This window comes from Lacerta agilis, chromosome 2, assembly GCF_009819535.1.
Source record: "Lacerta agilis isolate rLacAgi1 chromosome 2, rLacAgi1.pri, whole genome shotgun sequence".
NCBI lineage: Eukaryota > Metazoa > Chordata > Lepidosauria > Squamata > Lacertidae > Lacerta > Lacerta agilis.
The window spans coordinates 28,092,551-28,109,916 of NC_046313.1; the positions used below are offsets into that span (position 1 = coordinate 28,092,551).

The 17,366-nt window shown below is 43.8% G+C and overlaps 1 protein-coding gene across 1 annotated transcript in view; it reads left to right on the forward strand.

Annotated features, from left to right (window-relative positions):
• Window positions 1-17,366, forward strand: part of LOC117040927 (dynein heavy chain 17, axonemal-like) — a 91,000-nt gene that overhangs the window by 54,778 nt on the left and 18,856 nt on the right. The window contains 10 exon segments of the mRNA XM_033139056.1: window positions 1,300-1,461; window positions 4,629-4,862; window positions 6,803-6,967; window positions 8,382-8,477; window positions 9,022-9,239; window positions 10,870-11,077; window positions 12,784-12,899; window positions 13,968-14,160; window positions 16,034-16,269; window positions 17,001-17,123. Coding sequence (XP_032994947.1) covers window positions 1,300-1,461; window positions 4,629-4,862; window positions 6,803-6,967; window positions 8,382-8,477; window positions 9,022-9,239; window positions 10,870-11,077; window positions 12,784-12,899; window positions 13,968-14,160; window positions 16,034-16,269; window positions 17,001-17,123 — 1,751 coding nt within the window.

Sequence of the window (17,366 nt, forward strand, 5' to 3'; positions counted from 1 at the left end):
TTAGCATCTGTTTACCCTGATTGTTCTCAAAATGGCTTAACTGGTGCTTTGAATTTTCAGGATCCAGATTCTTATGTTTTGGGTGTTCTCCTTTTCTTTAAATTTGTCTCTCTTCCCTGGTCACTTCCTCTGTGTGTGAAAGGAGACAAACCTCTTGCGCTTGTTCTGATTTTCCTTCTCCCTGCCACGGTGCTCCTCTGCAAACAAATAACATTTAATGGGCTTCTTCTGAAGTATGTCTTCCTATAATGGAGAATAAATATTATTAAAAGCACATATTGAGGTAAAGACTTGCTCCAGAGGAAGAGCAAGTAATGATAAAATTCTGAAGGATGAAACATTATGAAGTTCTCTTCTTAGGTAGGGTTGTTTTTTTTTTTAAAGCTCTCTAAATCCAGTGAAAGAAGAGGCATGTGCTAAAATCACTTTCAGTCTCCCAACAGATGCAAAGGCACAGCTCCCGGATCCCACACAGGCTATAGGTGCTCCAAGTGTTGTGCTTTGCCATTGCCCAGGGGGTCCTCAATTGCACTGCATAGCCACCAGGAGTAGCAAAACTGGCTTTTTAACCTGGTGGCTGACTGGACTTAGGTTTCACCCCTCTCTTCAGCTGATGAAAGAGAGCTAAAACTTTTAATGAGGCTGGGATGGTTTGTGCATTCTCAAGTCCTCAAGCCCATTTGTCCATGGGCATTTACCCACACCCTGGGGGGGATGGGACTCTCAGCTACTGTAGGGGTGCCATATTTCAGAAAGTGAAAATCTGGACAGAAGAGTTGTTGAGCTCTTTTTTTTTTTTTTAGGTTTCAGAGCTATTTTTTCCCCAGAAATTGCCAAAAAATACCAATTCCGATATGGGTTGCCGTACAGGGACAGTTCCCAACGGGTATGTCCGGGATATTCCGGATGTATGGCAACCTTAAGCTACTGTGGTTTCTTCATAGTACAAAGGAGTTATTGCAATAGACCAGTGTTTTTCAACCTTTTTTGGGCAAGGGCACACTTGTTTTATGAAAAAAATCACGAGGCACACCACCATTAGAAAATGTTAAAAAAATTAACTCTGTGCCTATATTGACTATATATAAAGTAATTCTCTTGAATAGGAATCAAATAAACACAATTTTTCCCACGGCACACCAGGCAACATCTCGCGGCACACGGAACAGTGGTTGAAAAACACTGCAATAGACAGAAGTTCTGTTTTTAGCTTGCTCCTGTGCTGTTTTATATACTGGTAATATTTCTTATGTTCTTAATGAGAGCTCTCTCTCTCCCCCCCCCCCACCCTGACTCCAGGTGATTCTTTGTTTCTCCCCTGTGGGGTCCACCCTCCGTGTGCGGGCAAGAAAATTCCCTGCTGTAGTGAACTGCACCGCCATTGACTGGTTTCACGAATGGCCTGAAGACGCCCTGGTATCTGTCAGTGCCAGGTTCCTAGAGGAGACCGAAGGAATAGAGGTGACTCCACCCTTGCAGCTGTATCATTTCTAGCAATGTCTTTACAATGAATGTTGTGCCCCCCCAGCATAACTTGTTACTAAGGAGGGCAGTTTCTGCCTGTGTTCCATGAATGGTTCCGTGTTCTTCAGGACTGACATGGTATATATACCGTATTTTTCGCTCCATAGGGTACACCGGACCATAGGACGCACCTCATTTTTAGAGGAGAAAACAAGGGGGGGGGGAATTCTGGCTTTCCTCCTCTAAAAGCCCTGGTTTTTTTAGAATCAGCTCAAATTTGTGCAGCTTTTTTGCAAAGGGAAAAGCCCTGGTTTTTTGAGGATCACCTCAAAGTTTTGCAGCTTTTTTTACAAAGGGAAAAGCCCTGTTCTTTTGAGGATCAGCTCAGATTTCTGCAGCTTTTTTGCAAAGGAGGAAAAGCAAAGCTTCTTTTGCAAAGGGGGAAAAGCAAAGAGGAAAAGCCCCGTTTTTATGGGGTTCAACTCACATTTCTGCAGCTTCTTAAGGAAAGGGAGCCGTTTCTACAGTTTCCAGACAGATAATCTAATCAGCCAGTCACATGTCGCTGGGGAAACAAACAACCTCCCTCTGCAGCACATTCAACAATGGAGGCCTGGGCAAGGGGGCGGGGCGAAAGGGAGCCAGGGACGCTTATCTCTCCCCCTATCTCTTGCTGATCAGCTGCTGAGCGGGGTCCTTTCAACACCCCCTTTTCTCTTTGTGAAGAAAAAAAAAGCACGATCTGCTTTTGGCCCCTGGGCAATTCAGCTCCAGGGACCACCATTCGCTCCATAAGATGCACAGATATTTCCCCTTACTTTTTAGGAGGAAAAAAGTGCATCTTATGGAGCAAAAAATACGGTATGCACCAGAGTTAGATCAGAGATGGGAAGCCTTTTGTTCTGTTGAGGGCTGCATTCCTTGTTGAGAGGGCACGTGCTGGCAGTGGGCAGGGCAAAAACCCAAAAGTGGGTGTGGTGAGAACCAAAATTTGGTTGGGGCACCCCTGTCCTCCCCCCTCCCAGTGTGCTGCCAGGGGAGAGACAGACAGACAGACTTGGTCATGGATGTGATAATTAAAAACCAAAACACTGAAAATATAATTTTTAAACAAAACTTGTATAATACAGAGACGTCAAATGGCTAAATCCATGAACAGTAAAAATATAAAGGTATTGTATCCAGCTGTATCAAACATGTCTGCATTCCAAGTATTCCTGGAACTCCATTGAAGGCTATTGAGAACTGGGCTGAGTTTTTCCTTCTTACTCATATTATTTACCTGTTTTTATTTTGGGGTGGGTTTTTGTTAACTTTTCACATTCATAACAAGGTTGCACCTTTTTGTTCTGCATTGTTTGCAATAAATATGGCAAATCCATTCATTGGCATTATAGCCATCAGGCTTTGTTTATGCATAGGTTGAAAATATAGCATGCTTATCATTATTTACACCTTGTTTACCTTGACATTTTGTGTTTTACGTTATTACTTTCCTTGGCCATCTTTGCACATCAATGTGAGCCATAAACCAGGGCTTACTGTGTATTATCCAGTCACACCCACTTTGGTCCTCTACACTGGGGAGAAACCAGCCACAACCCCTGGCTTACTGTTATGTCCAAACCAGGGGTTGTAGTTTGTTCCACCAGACCACAATTTGTAGGCAAGGTTTGTTCTTGGCTTACCGATTGTGGATTGTTTCCTCTGCCCAGCATCAGGAGGAGGAAAGCAGCTCCGGTTTATAGTGAGGTGCAAATTGGTCTTTTTCCTGTTAGAATCCCTATTTCACACCAATGTCTGCTTGCAAACACATGGAGAGGTGAGGTGACTCTGTTAAAAACCCATCTTTCTAGGTCTTCACCTGGAGCTTTCACTCCTTGGAAATAATCTTGCCACCACATTAATTTTTTTCCTTTTTGACATGTACAGCTGATAAAAAGGAGCAGTACAAGTCCAACGCTCATTTTGTTTGTAGAGATCTATATTGACATCAGTGTCCCCTTGAGACTAGTTACTGCTAATATTCACCTACCTTGACTTTATCTTTTCATTTCCCATCCTAAGTACATTAAACATTAATAGGCCCTGTGTTATACAGCAAAGCTCATGTTGCATATTTAAACAATGGAAAATGGGGCAGGCAAAACCTCAGATCCTAAGAGCAACGTTTGTTTTGCTACCACACAGCAACATTTACACAATTGAATCAGGTGTCAAATATGCACACTGTGGAAACAGAAAGTTGTGGCCCCTGATTTTGGCATAGTTTGTCCCCTTAACTGCAGCTGTGAATTTAATGGACTTATTCAAAGTATTCAGGTTTGCACAAGCCTATGCTTTGACTAAAGTGCATGTTTTGCTTCTTTTATTAAACGAAAACTAACTAAAATGAATTGACTCTTAACTTGAGTTTGATTATTATAATTATTGTAATTCATTCTTTCACCAGCACTTGAAGTAGCAAAAAGAATCAAGTGAATTCAATTCAAATGAACAGATGTAAAAATTCAAAGTGGTTGAAAAAGCAATTAAGGAAAACCCAAGCATCTTAAACAAGACACATTTTACTTTGTGACTTCCAGTTGTAGCCATGCACCAAGTGTGTCGCTGTCAAATAATGCAAATAATATGTATGATCTTGGTGGCTGTTCCTGCTGGAGTTTTCCATAGTTGCTTGTGTGGAAATGCATGGCTCTTTCCTAGTGTGCTTAGGGAAGCCCTGTAAATAAGCCAACAAAACTTACTAGTGGGGGGGGCAGAGTACTAGCTTTCTAGGGAGCAGGGACCGAGAGTTCCAGTCCTCCCTATGCAGCTTGGTGCATTTCTATGCTGGGCACAGGGAAATGGAGGTCTCTGTTTCTCCTTTTCCAGTCCGCTCACTTGCCTGCATGCAATTCTTTTGTCACCTATGGTGACCAAATACAGATCACTGTCTATTAAAGTTTTTTTAAAAATGTCTCAATTAATGAAGCAATGAAGTAAATGAACAAATTCTACCTAACAAGAAAAAGGACAGAATGTATATAAACTGAGATTGGTTGTGAAAATTGTAACTAAATGAACAAATTAGCAAGGTTCCACTTTGACAATTCACGGCATCTCTGGTAATTGCCCATTGTTCCATACAATGGTAACTGTTACTCTTGTGGTTCCTCTTTCAGAATGATGTCAAGTCCTCCATCAGTCTGTTTATGTCATTTGTCCACACAACTGTCAATGAAATGTCCAAGGTCTACCTGGCTACTGAGAGGCGCTATAATTATACAACCCCAAAGACTTTCCTGGAACAGATCAAACTGTACCAGAACTTGCTTGCTAAAAAAAGAGCAGAGCTTATTGCCAAAATTGAGAGGCTGGAGAATGGTTTGATGAAACTCCAGAGTACTGCCTCACAGGTATGTGTGTGAACACAGAATTGCCATCTGTACATTTGTTAACTGTTTTTCAGTGGCTGGTCATTTTCAACCAAATTTAACGAGATTAGATAGTTATAGTAGCATACTGGATGCTTTATTTTGGTCACTGAGGATTGTGAACAATGCAAATGTTCCATATTTCGCATTGGGACAAAACTAATTTGGGATAAAGGTTGCCCTTTGTGAGATGACTCTCCCACCCCTGCCTCCAAACATAGGCTAAACAAATTACCTCAGTGAAGAAGTTCATTATTCACACACAATTAAAAGTTTTTCCAGGTGAACAACCAGTTCATGTTCCAACCTCGGTCCCAGCTCCTGCTGACCTAGCAGTTCGAAAGCACGTCAAAGTGCAAGTAGATAAATAGGTACCGCTCCGGCGGGAAGGTAAACGGCGTTTCTGTGCGCTGCTCTGGTTCGCCAGAAGCGGCTTAGTCATGCTGGCCACAGTAAAGCGAGATGAGCGCCGCAACCCCAGAGTCGTCCGCGACTGGACTTAACAGTCAGGGGTCCCTTTACTTTTACCTTTAATACTCCCTGCATGTTGATAATAAAGCAATAGCAGGCTCAAATTAGTCACTACACGGAGTTTCATGACTTTGTTTTTCTCCACACGTTTTCTATAAAAGCCAGAATTGGCATGGGCAGCTCAAACATCACAATGGAAGGAGGCAGGGAGGCTTCTTAGCATTTTCTCATGCACTCACTTTTCAACACAAAATAACCATCATCAAACTGCATTTTCATACTTGAGAGGAAAGGCTGGAGGGGACGGTTGTGTTCCTCTCTGCGTCTTGCTTTCTCTCGGCCCTCAGCTTGCCTAGGTTGGAGGGGAGTGGGGGAAACTCCTTATGATATGCGGTTGGAGCGCTAAACCACACATGATTGGATCTCTTGGCAGTTTTTTATTTGGTAAACCAGCCACGCAGGTGCCTAATTTGGACTGTGGTTTTCAGGCTTGTGGAGGTGGGTGCTTCTTTCCCTGCTGCACACCTCCTCAATTTAATTGTTCCTCTGAAGCTGCTGTTTAGCCACAGAAGGATGGGGAGGGATGGCAAAAGGGAGGAAAATAATGCAAGCCATTTAGAGCAAATTGTGCACAGCAGGCAGGAGATATATTAGGCATTTCATGGTTGTTGCCGTACTTTGCAGTAGTGAGAGGTACTTAGACAGTGACCTACTTAGCTGTGGTGAGAGGTACTTGTTATTATTATTATTATTATTATTATTATTATTATTATTAGTACCCCGCCCATCTGACCTACTTAGATTATGGTTCATTAGCAGTCCTGTTTGTTTTTTCAGCCCTTTTCCCCTGTGGTGTTGATTTCATTTTACCCCTTTCCCAACATCTGCCAACACTGTTTGGGGGCGGGGGAGTGGTTTTACTATAATTTATTGGGAGTTAGCTAGAAATATACTGGCTTTTTCACCCACAATTTTATTTTATTTTTGAAGTTTGGGTAAATGGTTTCACAAATCCACTCCACCTTCATTTACCTTTTTATGCACTGGTGCTAAGCTGCAGCTTTGGCACAATTTTTAAGAGGTCTAGGCAGCATAATGACATCATGTCATGAGGCATCCAATCAAAATTGGCTCTGTGGCTCTTATCACAACTCCATTTTTGTGAGAGCAGGAAGCATTGCCTTCACTCTTACTTAACTTCCTGATGATACCACGTAACCAATCAGATTTGGCTATGAGATGATGCCATGAAGCCTATTCAGAGTAAGAGCAGTGTTTCCTGCTCTCACTCTGAGTGGTCGATTATTTTCACTCTGTTTCTTAGGTGCAAAACAAAAAAAGCAAAACAAAAGCAGGAGGGTGCATTTCACTGTGGGAGGGGGTTCACAAAATAAGTCTTCTAACCCTTGTCAGTGCAGCTTTAGAGTTTCCTTTCCTGCTGGACTTTTTAGGTTGATGATCTGAAAGCCAAACTTGCTGTTCAAGAGCTGGAGCTGAAACATAAGAATGAAGATGCTGACAAGCTGATCCAAGTGGTTGGGGTAGAAACGGAGAAAGTGAGCAAGGAGAAAGCAATTGCTGATGAAGAGGAGCTGAAAGTGCAAGTCATTAACACAGTATGTACAACTGTTTTCTGCTGCTATAAGTTGATGGCTGCATATATTGCAGGCGATGAGGGAAAGAGCAGGAGGTTAATTAGCCGAAGGACAAGGACCTTTGTGCGAGAAACAGGTTCATTTCTGCAAAGCATTTTCAGTCTATAGCACATCAAGGAACTACCTAGCTTGTTAAAATTCATGGAATCCTTTTTAACCACATGATTTCATTGTCCAGATATTACTATATGTGTTTTTGGTGGGGTCAGCCAAGTCAGAGACCCAGGGTAGCAGTGTAATCCCAGCGCCATGCTGTCCAATCCTCTGAGGGAGGCAGAAACCTCTGGTAAAGAAACCGTACAAGGATTAAGCAAGGGTGCAATGCTGGCTGTTCTGTTTCAGGTTCTTCGGCCTGTTGCTCCCAGTCTCCATTTCCTCTAGCTAGAACCGGCACTGCTTGTTATGATCCACTACAGTGCAAGGAGAGGCTATACCATTATATAATATGACACTGTAATAAATTCAACCCACCTCACATTTAAATATAAACCTTCCAATATACAAACTGAAACGCAGCCATCCTTCAAAATTTATACACTTCTCCAAATTTTGCAGTGCAGTTCTACAGCCAAATAATATGTACAAAAATACACCCAATAAGGTAAAGCGTGAAGAAAAAATGCATGTATAAATGCATTATGTTAGGATACGTTGCTTTGCAAAAATGTATATACAGTGGAACCTTGGTTTTCAAGCGTCTCAGAAGCCAAACGTTTTGGTTTTCAAACGCCGAAAACCCGGAAATAATTACATTTTTGAGCACGCCTTGGAAGTTGAACAGCTTCCAAGGTGCTTTTCTCAATTGAATTTTCCGACCGCCCATTGCAACTCAGTTGTCGAACATTTTGGAAGTTGAACGGTCTTCCAGAATTTGTTACGTTCAACAACCGAGGTTCTACTGTATTAGGCACAATTATATACAAAATTGAGACATTTGCACAAAAATCCTATTTGTTGTTGGCTTTAAAGAAAATCACAAACTGGTGTAGAAAATGAACTTAGAAATGTGCATGCACACGAAAGCTCATACCAAGAACAAACTTAGTTGGTCTCTAAGGTGCTACTGGAAGGATTTATTTTATTTTATTTTTTATTTTGTTTAAATTTGGAAGAATGAGAAAGTGAGAATAATATGAAATGGACAATTTGTCCAGTCCCACTTTATAACCATGTTCAGAAGCGATGCTTGGTTTTTGAACTTTAGTTTCTTTGTTCTTAGTATAACTTGTGAAACTGCTCCCCAACAACAAGTAAGGGGAAAACAAAGAGATAGGGACTTCAGGATTTCAAAGTTTGATTTTATTTCAAAGCTGGTTGGCCTGCATAAACAGTTTTGTTCAAATGTTCATATTTTGTTGGGACTTTTTGCCCACAGAATGTAACAGAGAAGCAAAGGGCCTGTGAAACGGATTTGGCTAAAGCTGAACCAGCTCTGATGGCTGCCCAGGAAGCCTTGGACACTCTCAATAAGGTAAATCCTTTGAGCATTCAGCTGGTATATCCTATTGCTTTTGAAGGTAGATTTGTTTAAAATAATACAAGAGAGACAACAGTGCTGTTCTTGGGGTGCTCGATTCTTGTCTCAGTGATCACCTTCAGGCCCTTTATATTTTCAGATTGCAGAATTTCTCACAGTATTTTGAAACTGCAGTTGAATTCTTGCCACAAATTATTTTGATACCAAAATAATGAGCACGAAAATGTAAGGTAACTTAAGCCTCCACGGTTTGACATTTTCTACAGTCTTGATTAAGGCTGGAGCTGTGAGAATGAGCCAGTGAGCTACTTCCCAAAAGCTTTAAGCTTTCCAAACCACACACGGCACCTATTGCCATGATCATTGCCCACCTTGCCAAAAACTCACAAGTTTCAGAGCTTGGTTTGGACTCTTAGCTCAATGATTTTTTGTTTCATTGCCAAATTTACAGTTTGGTGGCTAGGTGTTCTGACTTACGCTCTGGAAAATCACTGTCACTGCTCCCTCCCTCCCCCCCCCCCAAATTCTACTTTTCCAGAACAACCTGACAGAACTGAAGTCTTTTGGATCTCCCCCGGAAGCTGTGGTTAACGTGACAGCAGCTGTGATGATCCTAACAGCTCCAGGTGGCAAGATACCAAAGGACAGAAGCTGGAAGGCAGCAAAAGTCATGATGGGCAAAGTGGACAGTTTCCTGGATGCCCTAAAGAAATATGACAAGGAGCACATTCCAGAGAGCTGCTTGAAAGCTTTCAAGTAAGAGGAATCTAAATTTATGCTCTTACATCCAACCTCAATTCCTACAGTCTGCTCATTGGATCAGAGGTGAGAAAAAGCAGGGGCTGTTCCTCTCCAAGGGCCCATGTCCACCGCCAATCCTGCTTTGTGCTCCACACTCAGCTTCTTCTCTTTCTGCCCCAGCATTGGTCCTGCCTGTTGAAGGGTAGCAGCACTTTAACATCAACCAATAAAAAGCAGTTACAGGTGGGTAGCCGTGTTGGTCTGCCATAGTCGAAACAAAATAGAAAATTCTTTTCAGTAGCACCTTAGAGACCAACTGTGTTTGTTATTGGTATGAGCTTTCGTGTGCATGCACACTTCTTCAGATACACTGAAACAGAAGTCACCAGATCCTTAAATATAGTGAGGGAGTGGGGAGGGGTATTACTCAGAAGGGTGGTGGGAATGGGTGATCAGCTGATAGGTGTGGAAAACCTGTTGACGAAGGCTGCAATTAGTCTTGCAGGGAAAGGCAAGGGGTGAGATGGCTAAAGATAGCTTTGTTATGTATAAAGATAGCTATATACATACCTATCAGCTGATCACCCATTCCCACCACCCTTCTGAGTAATACCCCTCCCCACTCCCTCACTATATTTAAGGATCTGGTGACTTCTGTTTCAGTGTACCTGAAGAAGTGTGCATGCACATGAAAGCTCATACCAAGAACAAACACAGTTGGTCTCTAAGGTGCTACTGAAAAGAATTTTCTATTTTGTTTCAATAAAAAGCAAACACTTGTTTCCTAGTTGCTTGCCCAGGAGTGAGACTGTGGAACTCCACCAGTGTCCAGGGGTAGGCACCTTCTTCCTCCTTATGCTAAAGTCCTATAATGTCTGTAGGATTTGCTGTGTAGATTTCCTCCTGTGAATGCAAGCCACTAGCTTCAACGGATGGACAGCGCAAACATGGCCCATGAGAAGGGGCAGCCTTCCTCCCGGCATAGTATTTTGCCCAAGATCTTTGCAATGAATGGTGTGTAGTCAGAGTCATAACATAAGAAGTGCCCTGCTGGATCACACCAGGCATCCTGTTCTCACAGTGGCCAGCCCCCAGATTCTATCTTTTTATTAAATCCCAACAGTGCAGCAGTGATTTAGCCATGGTCACCTCTTCTGTAGGTATAGGCAGCGTACAGAAGTGATCAGTTGTATGATGTGCCTTTGTAGATGTTAACCATGCTTTTCCTTCCACCCAATGCAATGGCTCTTTGTAACTTTCTCGCTGAGAGGGACCCAGGTGGTGCTGTGGGTTAAACCACAGAGTCTAGGGCTTGCTGATCAGAAGGTCGGCAGTTCGAATCCCTGCGACGGGGTGAGCTGCTGTTGCTCGGTCCCAGCTCCTGCCCACGTAGCAGTTTGAAAGCACATCAAAGTGCAAGTAGACAAATAGAGACCGCTCTGACAGGAAGGTAAACGGCGTTTCCGTGTGCTGCTCTGCTTCGCCAGAAGCGGCTTTGTCATGCATGACCCGGAAACTGTCTGTGGACAAACGCCAGCTCCCTCAACCTATAGGGCGAGATGAGCGCCGCAACCCCAGAGTCGGACACGACTGGACCTAATGGTCAGGGGCCCCTTTACCTTTACCTTTAACTTTCTCGCTGCAGGCCATTTCAAAACGATCCAACGTTCGATCCAGATTTTATACTGTCTAAGTCCACGGCTGCAGCTGGTCTGTGTTCTTGGTGCCTGAACATTGTTCGCTTCTATGAAGTCTACTGTGACGTTGCTCCCAAGCGCCAGGCCTTGGAAGAGGCTAATAATGAGCTAGCAGAAGCACAAGCAAAGCTCACGCTGATCAAGAACAAGATTGCAGTAAGTACACCTTAACCTTGGCTCGATAAAATGCCAGCGCCCCCTTGTGTCCCATCAGGTAAACATCACTGTTGAAATTGACTGGCATTGAGGAAGGAAATTACATATTTAACTATGAGTTGGTGGCACACACGTGGCATTTTCCCGTGTCTGTACAAACTGAGAGCTGACATTTCAGCTGTGTGTGCGAACTGTAATCTGTCTCCAGTTCATGACTCAAATGAGCATATAAAGAACCATGCTGGATCTGATCAAAGGCCTCTCTAGTCCAGCATCCTGTTTTCCACTGTGTCCAACCAGATGCCTATGGGAGGCTCACATACAGGACGATATGCAGGCAAAAGCCCTCCCCAGCAACTGTTATTCAGAGGCAGACTGCCTCTTATCCCAGAGGTGGCATACGGCCATCGTAACTAGTAGCCATTTCCTGGCTACTGTATTTGTCTTATTCCTCTTTGAAGCCATCTGAGCTGGTGGTCATCACCACATCTTGTGGCAGGGAAGGCCAGAGGTGTTAACTATGCAGTGTGGGAAGAAGTGCTTCCTTTTGTCTGTCTTGAATCTCCTGCTCCATTTCTGCTGTTACTGGGTAGGAGTGAGGAATGCATAATTTCCACAAAATGTATAATTTAGAAGCATCTATCATCTCCTCTTAGTTTCTTTATTTCCTAAAGCAGAAGCCCTAAGCATAGCCTTTTCTTGTTGGAGACCTAATCCACCTTGCAGCCCGTGCTTTTTTTTTTTTCAGGGGATACTCAAGGGTACACAGTGCTGGCACCTCTTTTTGTTGTTGTTAAAAAGTGTGGCACTTACTGTGACAACTTCATGATGAGTGCCGGCACCTAATTTTCTAGAAAAAAAGCGCTGCTTGCAGCCTCTGGTTTGAAAACTGTAAAGCAATTTAATAACAGCTAAATGCAGTTAAGGAGACTTCTGGACAGGAGTTTGTTGTGGAATCACGCACACAAGCTTTTTGCAAGATCTGCACTTCCTTGGAATTTTTTTTAAAAAGGAGTTCATACACATGTCCCGAAACACCTGTTTGCATTGCCGGGGAACAGCAAAGGGCAGGGGAAGATCGTTTGAGAGAAGACCAGGCATAGGCAACCTTCGGCTCTCCAGATGTTTTGGCCTACAACTCCCATGATCCCTAGCTAACAGGACCAGTGGTCAGGGATGATGGGAATTGTAGTCCGAAACATCTGGAGAGCCGAAGGTTGCCTATGCCTGGAAGAGACTAAGAAAACTTCTGGATAGTTTCAGAGTTCTGCCCTGATATGGACAGCAAGCAGAGTAGAACAGCAATGAATATATGTGGCTGAAAAACAGCAATGTGCAGAAGCGAACGTGCCAAACAGACACGCACTGTGATTCCTGTTCAGTGTACCTATGCTCATGGAAGCTGCTTCTTTTCTGTGATGCATGGAAATGATCCCCACAATCCTCCTACAGCTGAATCCTTAAGGTGTGGGCCCCAGCCACACGGAAGTATGTAATAGAAAATACTTCCACATAGCTGTGGGTACATATATACTGAGTGCCAATAACAGATACCCAGTACTTATTGGCATTTTCAGAGTTTTTAGACATGGCTTGTTAAGTGCTGTGTCCCACTAAAACAAATAGTGGGGTGCACTCACTGAACACATGCAGCAAGCAGTCTTCAAAGTTTCTATTAGAGTAACCTCAAACCTATTGTTTTAAAGGATCTAAATGCCAACTTGGCCAATCTGACTGCTGAATTTGAAAAGGCCACAGCCGAGAAAATCAAATGCCAGCAAGAGGCAGATGCAACAAACAGAGTCATATCATTGGCTAACAGGTAACTTGTAAGCAAGCACACTCTCGGGAGCATCCTGTGCTGGTATTAGCTAGTTGCCACTATGATTCACGAGTTCACTGAGCGAAACATATTATGCGGAAGGTCTGTGTTTGATCTCTTACCGTTTTATTAATGAAACGGAGTTGAGTGGGTCACTGTTTCAAAGATAAAAGACTACCACAATTAACAAGATGGCAGTAATTGTGCAACTGGTGTGATCTTTGAATTGCTCGACCAAATTTGAGAATCAAGCTCTGATATTTTCTGAATTAAAGCCAAGGGTGGGTACTATGATACTCTTTTTCAGAATCCCAAGAATCTCTTTCTGTCATGTTTACAAAGCTGCTTTTCCAAAAAGGTCAAAAACACGATAGTAGCAGCCCTTAAAATAATAATATATAAGTCTGGAAGCAGTTAAAAGAACCTCAAACGTTGCATGTTCATATCATATAATTTTTGTGGTTCTGAGGGGATCACTCAGTATCTGGAGTCAGCAGTACTGGGCTCTTGGTCATCCCAGCTGGTAAAGAAGAAACTTGTTGTGCTTCTCAGCATGCTGTGAACCATTTCCTGAAAATGGAATGCTACATTGGAGAGTGAGTCAAAAATGTGTAGTTTATTTAGAGAAGCTGCAGTTATATTTTTTTTGTTTTTGTTTGGGGGGGAGGAGAGACTGTCAGTTCAAAGGCAAACAGTTCCTTTTGTGTTTTTATGGCTCTTCTGGTGATCGAGATCTTAAGTGATTAGCATATACAAAAGACTTCAAAAAACGGCCACTTTCAGTCTTGTCTCAGAAATTTCACAAAAAGTGCAAGGCATCTCAGTAGTGGTGGCCAGGTATCCCAGGAATGTGTTGTTAAGAGCTTGTGCTGCAACCCTCCAGCCTGTCCTGAAAACTGGCCTTCATCATGCAAAAGGTGCCCACCCATATCTCTCAAAAAGTCAACATTCCAGGCAGACAGTTAATCAGTTTCTGGGAATGTACAGGCCTAGCATCAAGGCAAAGGCTGGCCAGAACCCCAGGCTGCGCTAACCAAATGTGCATCTCCTTTTGAAATGTTTATTCAGGCTTGTTGGCGGATTAGCTTCGGAAAACGTGCGTTGGGCCGAGTCTGTGGAAAATTTCCGTGAGCAAGAAAAGACTTTGTGTGGGGATGTGCTCTTGATTACTGCATTTGTTTCCTACGTTGGCTATTTTACAAAAAAATACAGGACTGAGCTTCTGGACAAGTACTGGACTCCTTTCCTCCAGCACCTAAAGGTGAATCTGCTCAGTGCCACGTTGCGCTAGGGCAGCTCTGAATGAAGCTTTTCTGGGACATAAACGTAGAGTAATATATTTGGGGGTTCATATCGTATCCTGGTGAGCCCTGCTTCTGTTTTCCAAGAAGTAGGATTCTGATCCCCATGGCCAGCCAGACTACAGGTGGATTCCTCTTGGGATATCTCTGGCATCAGGTGCCTGAGACTAAACCCCTTGGGCTTGATGGTTTATTTTGATTTGTTTTAAACATTTAAACATCCCTCAATTTAAAAACGAAAATTTCCAAGGCTTACAACAGCTCTAATCATTGAAATAGTTGACAACAGCAAAGGGCAGTTCTAAAAGCTATCACCCCACAAATAAAAAGACATCAGCAATTGAAAGCCTGGAGAAATAAACAGGGTTTTTATATGGTGGCACCAAGCAAAGAGAGCCATGAGAAGGGAGGACAAAAGCAAAAAGACCCTCTACCCGGTCATCATCCACATCACTTCATCTAGAGGAGAACCTCAGATGAATGTTTTGATATATAAGCACATTAGTGGCATAGAAGAAAACATCATTTCCTGTACCCTCATCTAAACTCTGTAGGGTTTTAAAGGTAAGCACAAACCCATACCCACCCAAAAGAATTGTGGGAACTGCAGCTTACCCCTCACAGAGCTAAAATTCGCAGCAGCCTTAAGAAACTGCACTTCCCCAGAATTCTTTGGGGAAGGAGGGTGTGCTTTAAATTTATGGTGTGTATATACAGCCTCAGTAAGAAATGGGCTGGAAGCCAGTGGAACTCCTTAAGCCTTGGCAAGATGTGTTCCCAACACCTGGTCCCACTTAGGAACCTGGTGGATATGCTTTGCGCTAAGTGTAACTTCCAGGCAGTCTTCTGATTTAGCAGAAATATTTATGTTCCATTGATTCCAGGCAGGCAGAGTCAGCTAGTTCACTTCAGCTCCCCTAAAGCCACACAGCAGTTTCTAACCTAACCTAAATTAATATATATTTTTAATCCTTAATAGCATGGAGTCAACATTTGAGCCTCTCCTGGAGTTCACATAGACCCCTGCTGCAATGTTTACTCGGTGACGTAGTCTGATCCCCAATAACAATACCTTTATGGAGTTACCAAACTCCCACCTCACCTCCCTTCAGGAAATCCTACCTGGTTTATTAGTTCTTCATTAAAGTGTCTGGAGCAGTCTTTTCCAGCTCTTCCTTTCCCGAAATGCCATCCAGCAGGCCCAGGGGATGACAAAACACATCGTACAAGAAGTTCTCCCTTCTGGCCATCCCTGCTAAGAGCTATTGCTGGTTCTCTTTAACCATCCATTCTAAACTCAGTTACATCATTTGCCTACTGCAGGGGTATCCAGTGTGGTGACCTCCAGGTATTCTCAGACTGCATCCAGTAGCAGCCAGTGCGGTGGGGCAGGGCTTCATAGTCACCTTCCCAGCGCTAGAGTCTCTACAGCTTACCTGAATGGGACTGGGATAGGCCAGGGTGCCAGTGGGATTGGGGCTGCACAGTCACATCAGGGCAGCCAATCTAGCCCTTCTGCTCATGCACCAGCTTGTGCTCCCCAAACTTGCCACCACCGTGCCCCATCCAGGTAAACTAGCAACTCTGGCACCAGGTGGGTAGCTCCACAACTTGGCCCAACCTGCTGCTATAGACTACAACTCCCATCATCCCTGACCATTGGCAGTGGTGGCTATGGCTGATGGGAATTGTAGTCCTTCAACAACTGAAAGGTAACACATTGGCTCCCCTTGACCCATGCTATACCCACGAGGGGTTATTGCCACTTGAGAGATTTTGTATTAAAACAGGAGCAGTTGATGCATTTCAGGATCCTTTTATTTTACTTGGCAGGTGCCCATTCCCATCACCCCTGGGCTGGACCCTTTGAGCCTCCTAACAGATGATGCAGATGTAGCAACGTGGAACAACCAGGGGCTCCCCAGTGACCGGATGTCAACAGAAAATGCAACTATACTTTGCAACACAGAGCGCTGGCCACTTATTGTAGATGCCCAGCTCCAAGGGATCAAGTGGATTAAGAACAAACATGGAGAAGACCTGAAGGCCATCCGGCTTGGACAGAGAAGGTCAATTTTTCTGCCAGACAAGGAGTTCCCTCCCTGCAGCTCCAAAGATGAGGGTGGTGCTCTCCAGGGATCACCAACCTTTTCAGGCCCGTGGGCACCACCCTTTCTGGTCACATCGCTCCACTCTCTAGATCATCCCCGCCACAGAGAAAGAAAGAGGGACAAGTGCACACATGCCCTTAGCCTTTTCAATTTATCTGATACAAGTCCGATTCAGCAGAGTAAATCTGAGCCCTAAAAACACATAGTGCTTAAGGGGAAACTGGGAAAGAGCATAACTTGCAGCTTCCTCCTTCAGTTGTATGCACTTTTCGAGGAAGAAAAAAGTAACCTGACCACCTCATGACCAAGGGGACCAAGTTGGGGGTGGAGTAGGGCCTCAAACACATTGTAGGCCCCATGGAAAAACCTCAAAGGCACCATTGCATCCAAGAGGGCCATATTGGCAATCCCTGTTCCTTTCCATCAGATTCCATATGTGTTAAGGAACACTCCCTCGTTGTCACTTGTTTGCATATTGGAACCTGTGAGGGTAAGCCTCTTCTGCCCAGATCCCGCTTCAGAGCTGTCCAGTGTCTTTGAACTCAGGGAAGCCCAGCCCCAAACCATAGTGATTTTTCATAAGGCTCCCTTTTCTGTGAGCACCAGCATTCTTGTGTGCAAAATGAGGAGCGGGGATTGTATTCTAAAACACTGCGACGTGCTTAATGGATTTTCTTCCAATGCTGCAGCTATCTAGATATCATTGAAAAGGCAGTTTCTGATGGAGACACCCTGCTCATTGAGAACATCGGAGAGACCGTGGAGCCTGTGCTGGATCCTCTGCTAGGCCGAAACACCATCAAGAAAGGAAGGTAAGTTTGTCGCAGCTCCTTTGATTGAAGCCAGAGTAGCCCTTGCTTTTTAAAAAGGAATTACTGTAGTTGGGGTTAGGCGTATCTCTGTCCATTCTCTCTCTCTCCCTACATTGGCCAGAGTGCCTCCATTACTAAGATGTCACATAGCTACTGTCTGCTGGCCTTCCCAATCCCTAGCAATTCATCCTGAGTACGTGTCATGCTGCTGGTACAAGCCTGACCTTGCCATGGGCTACTGTT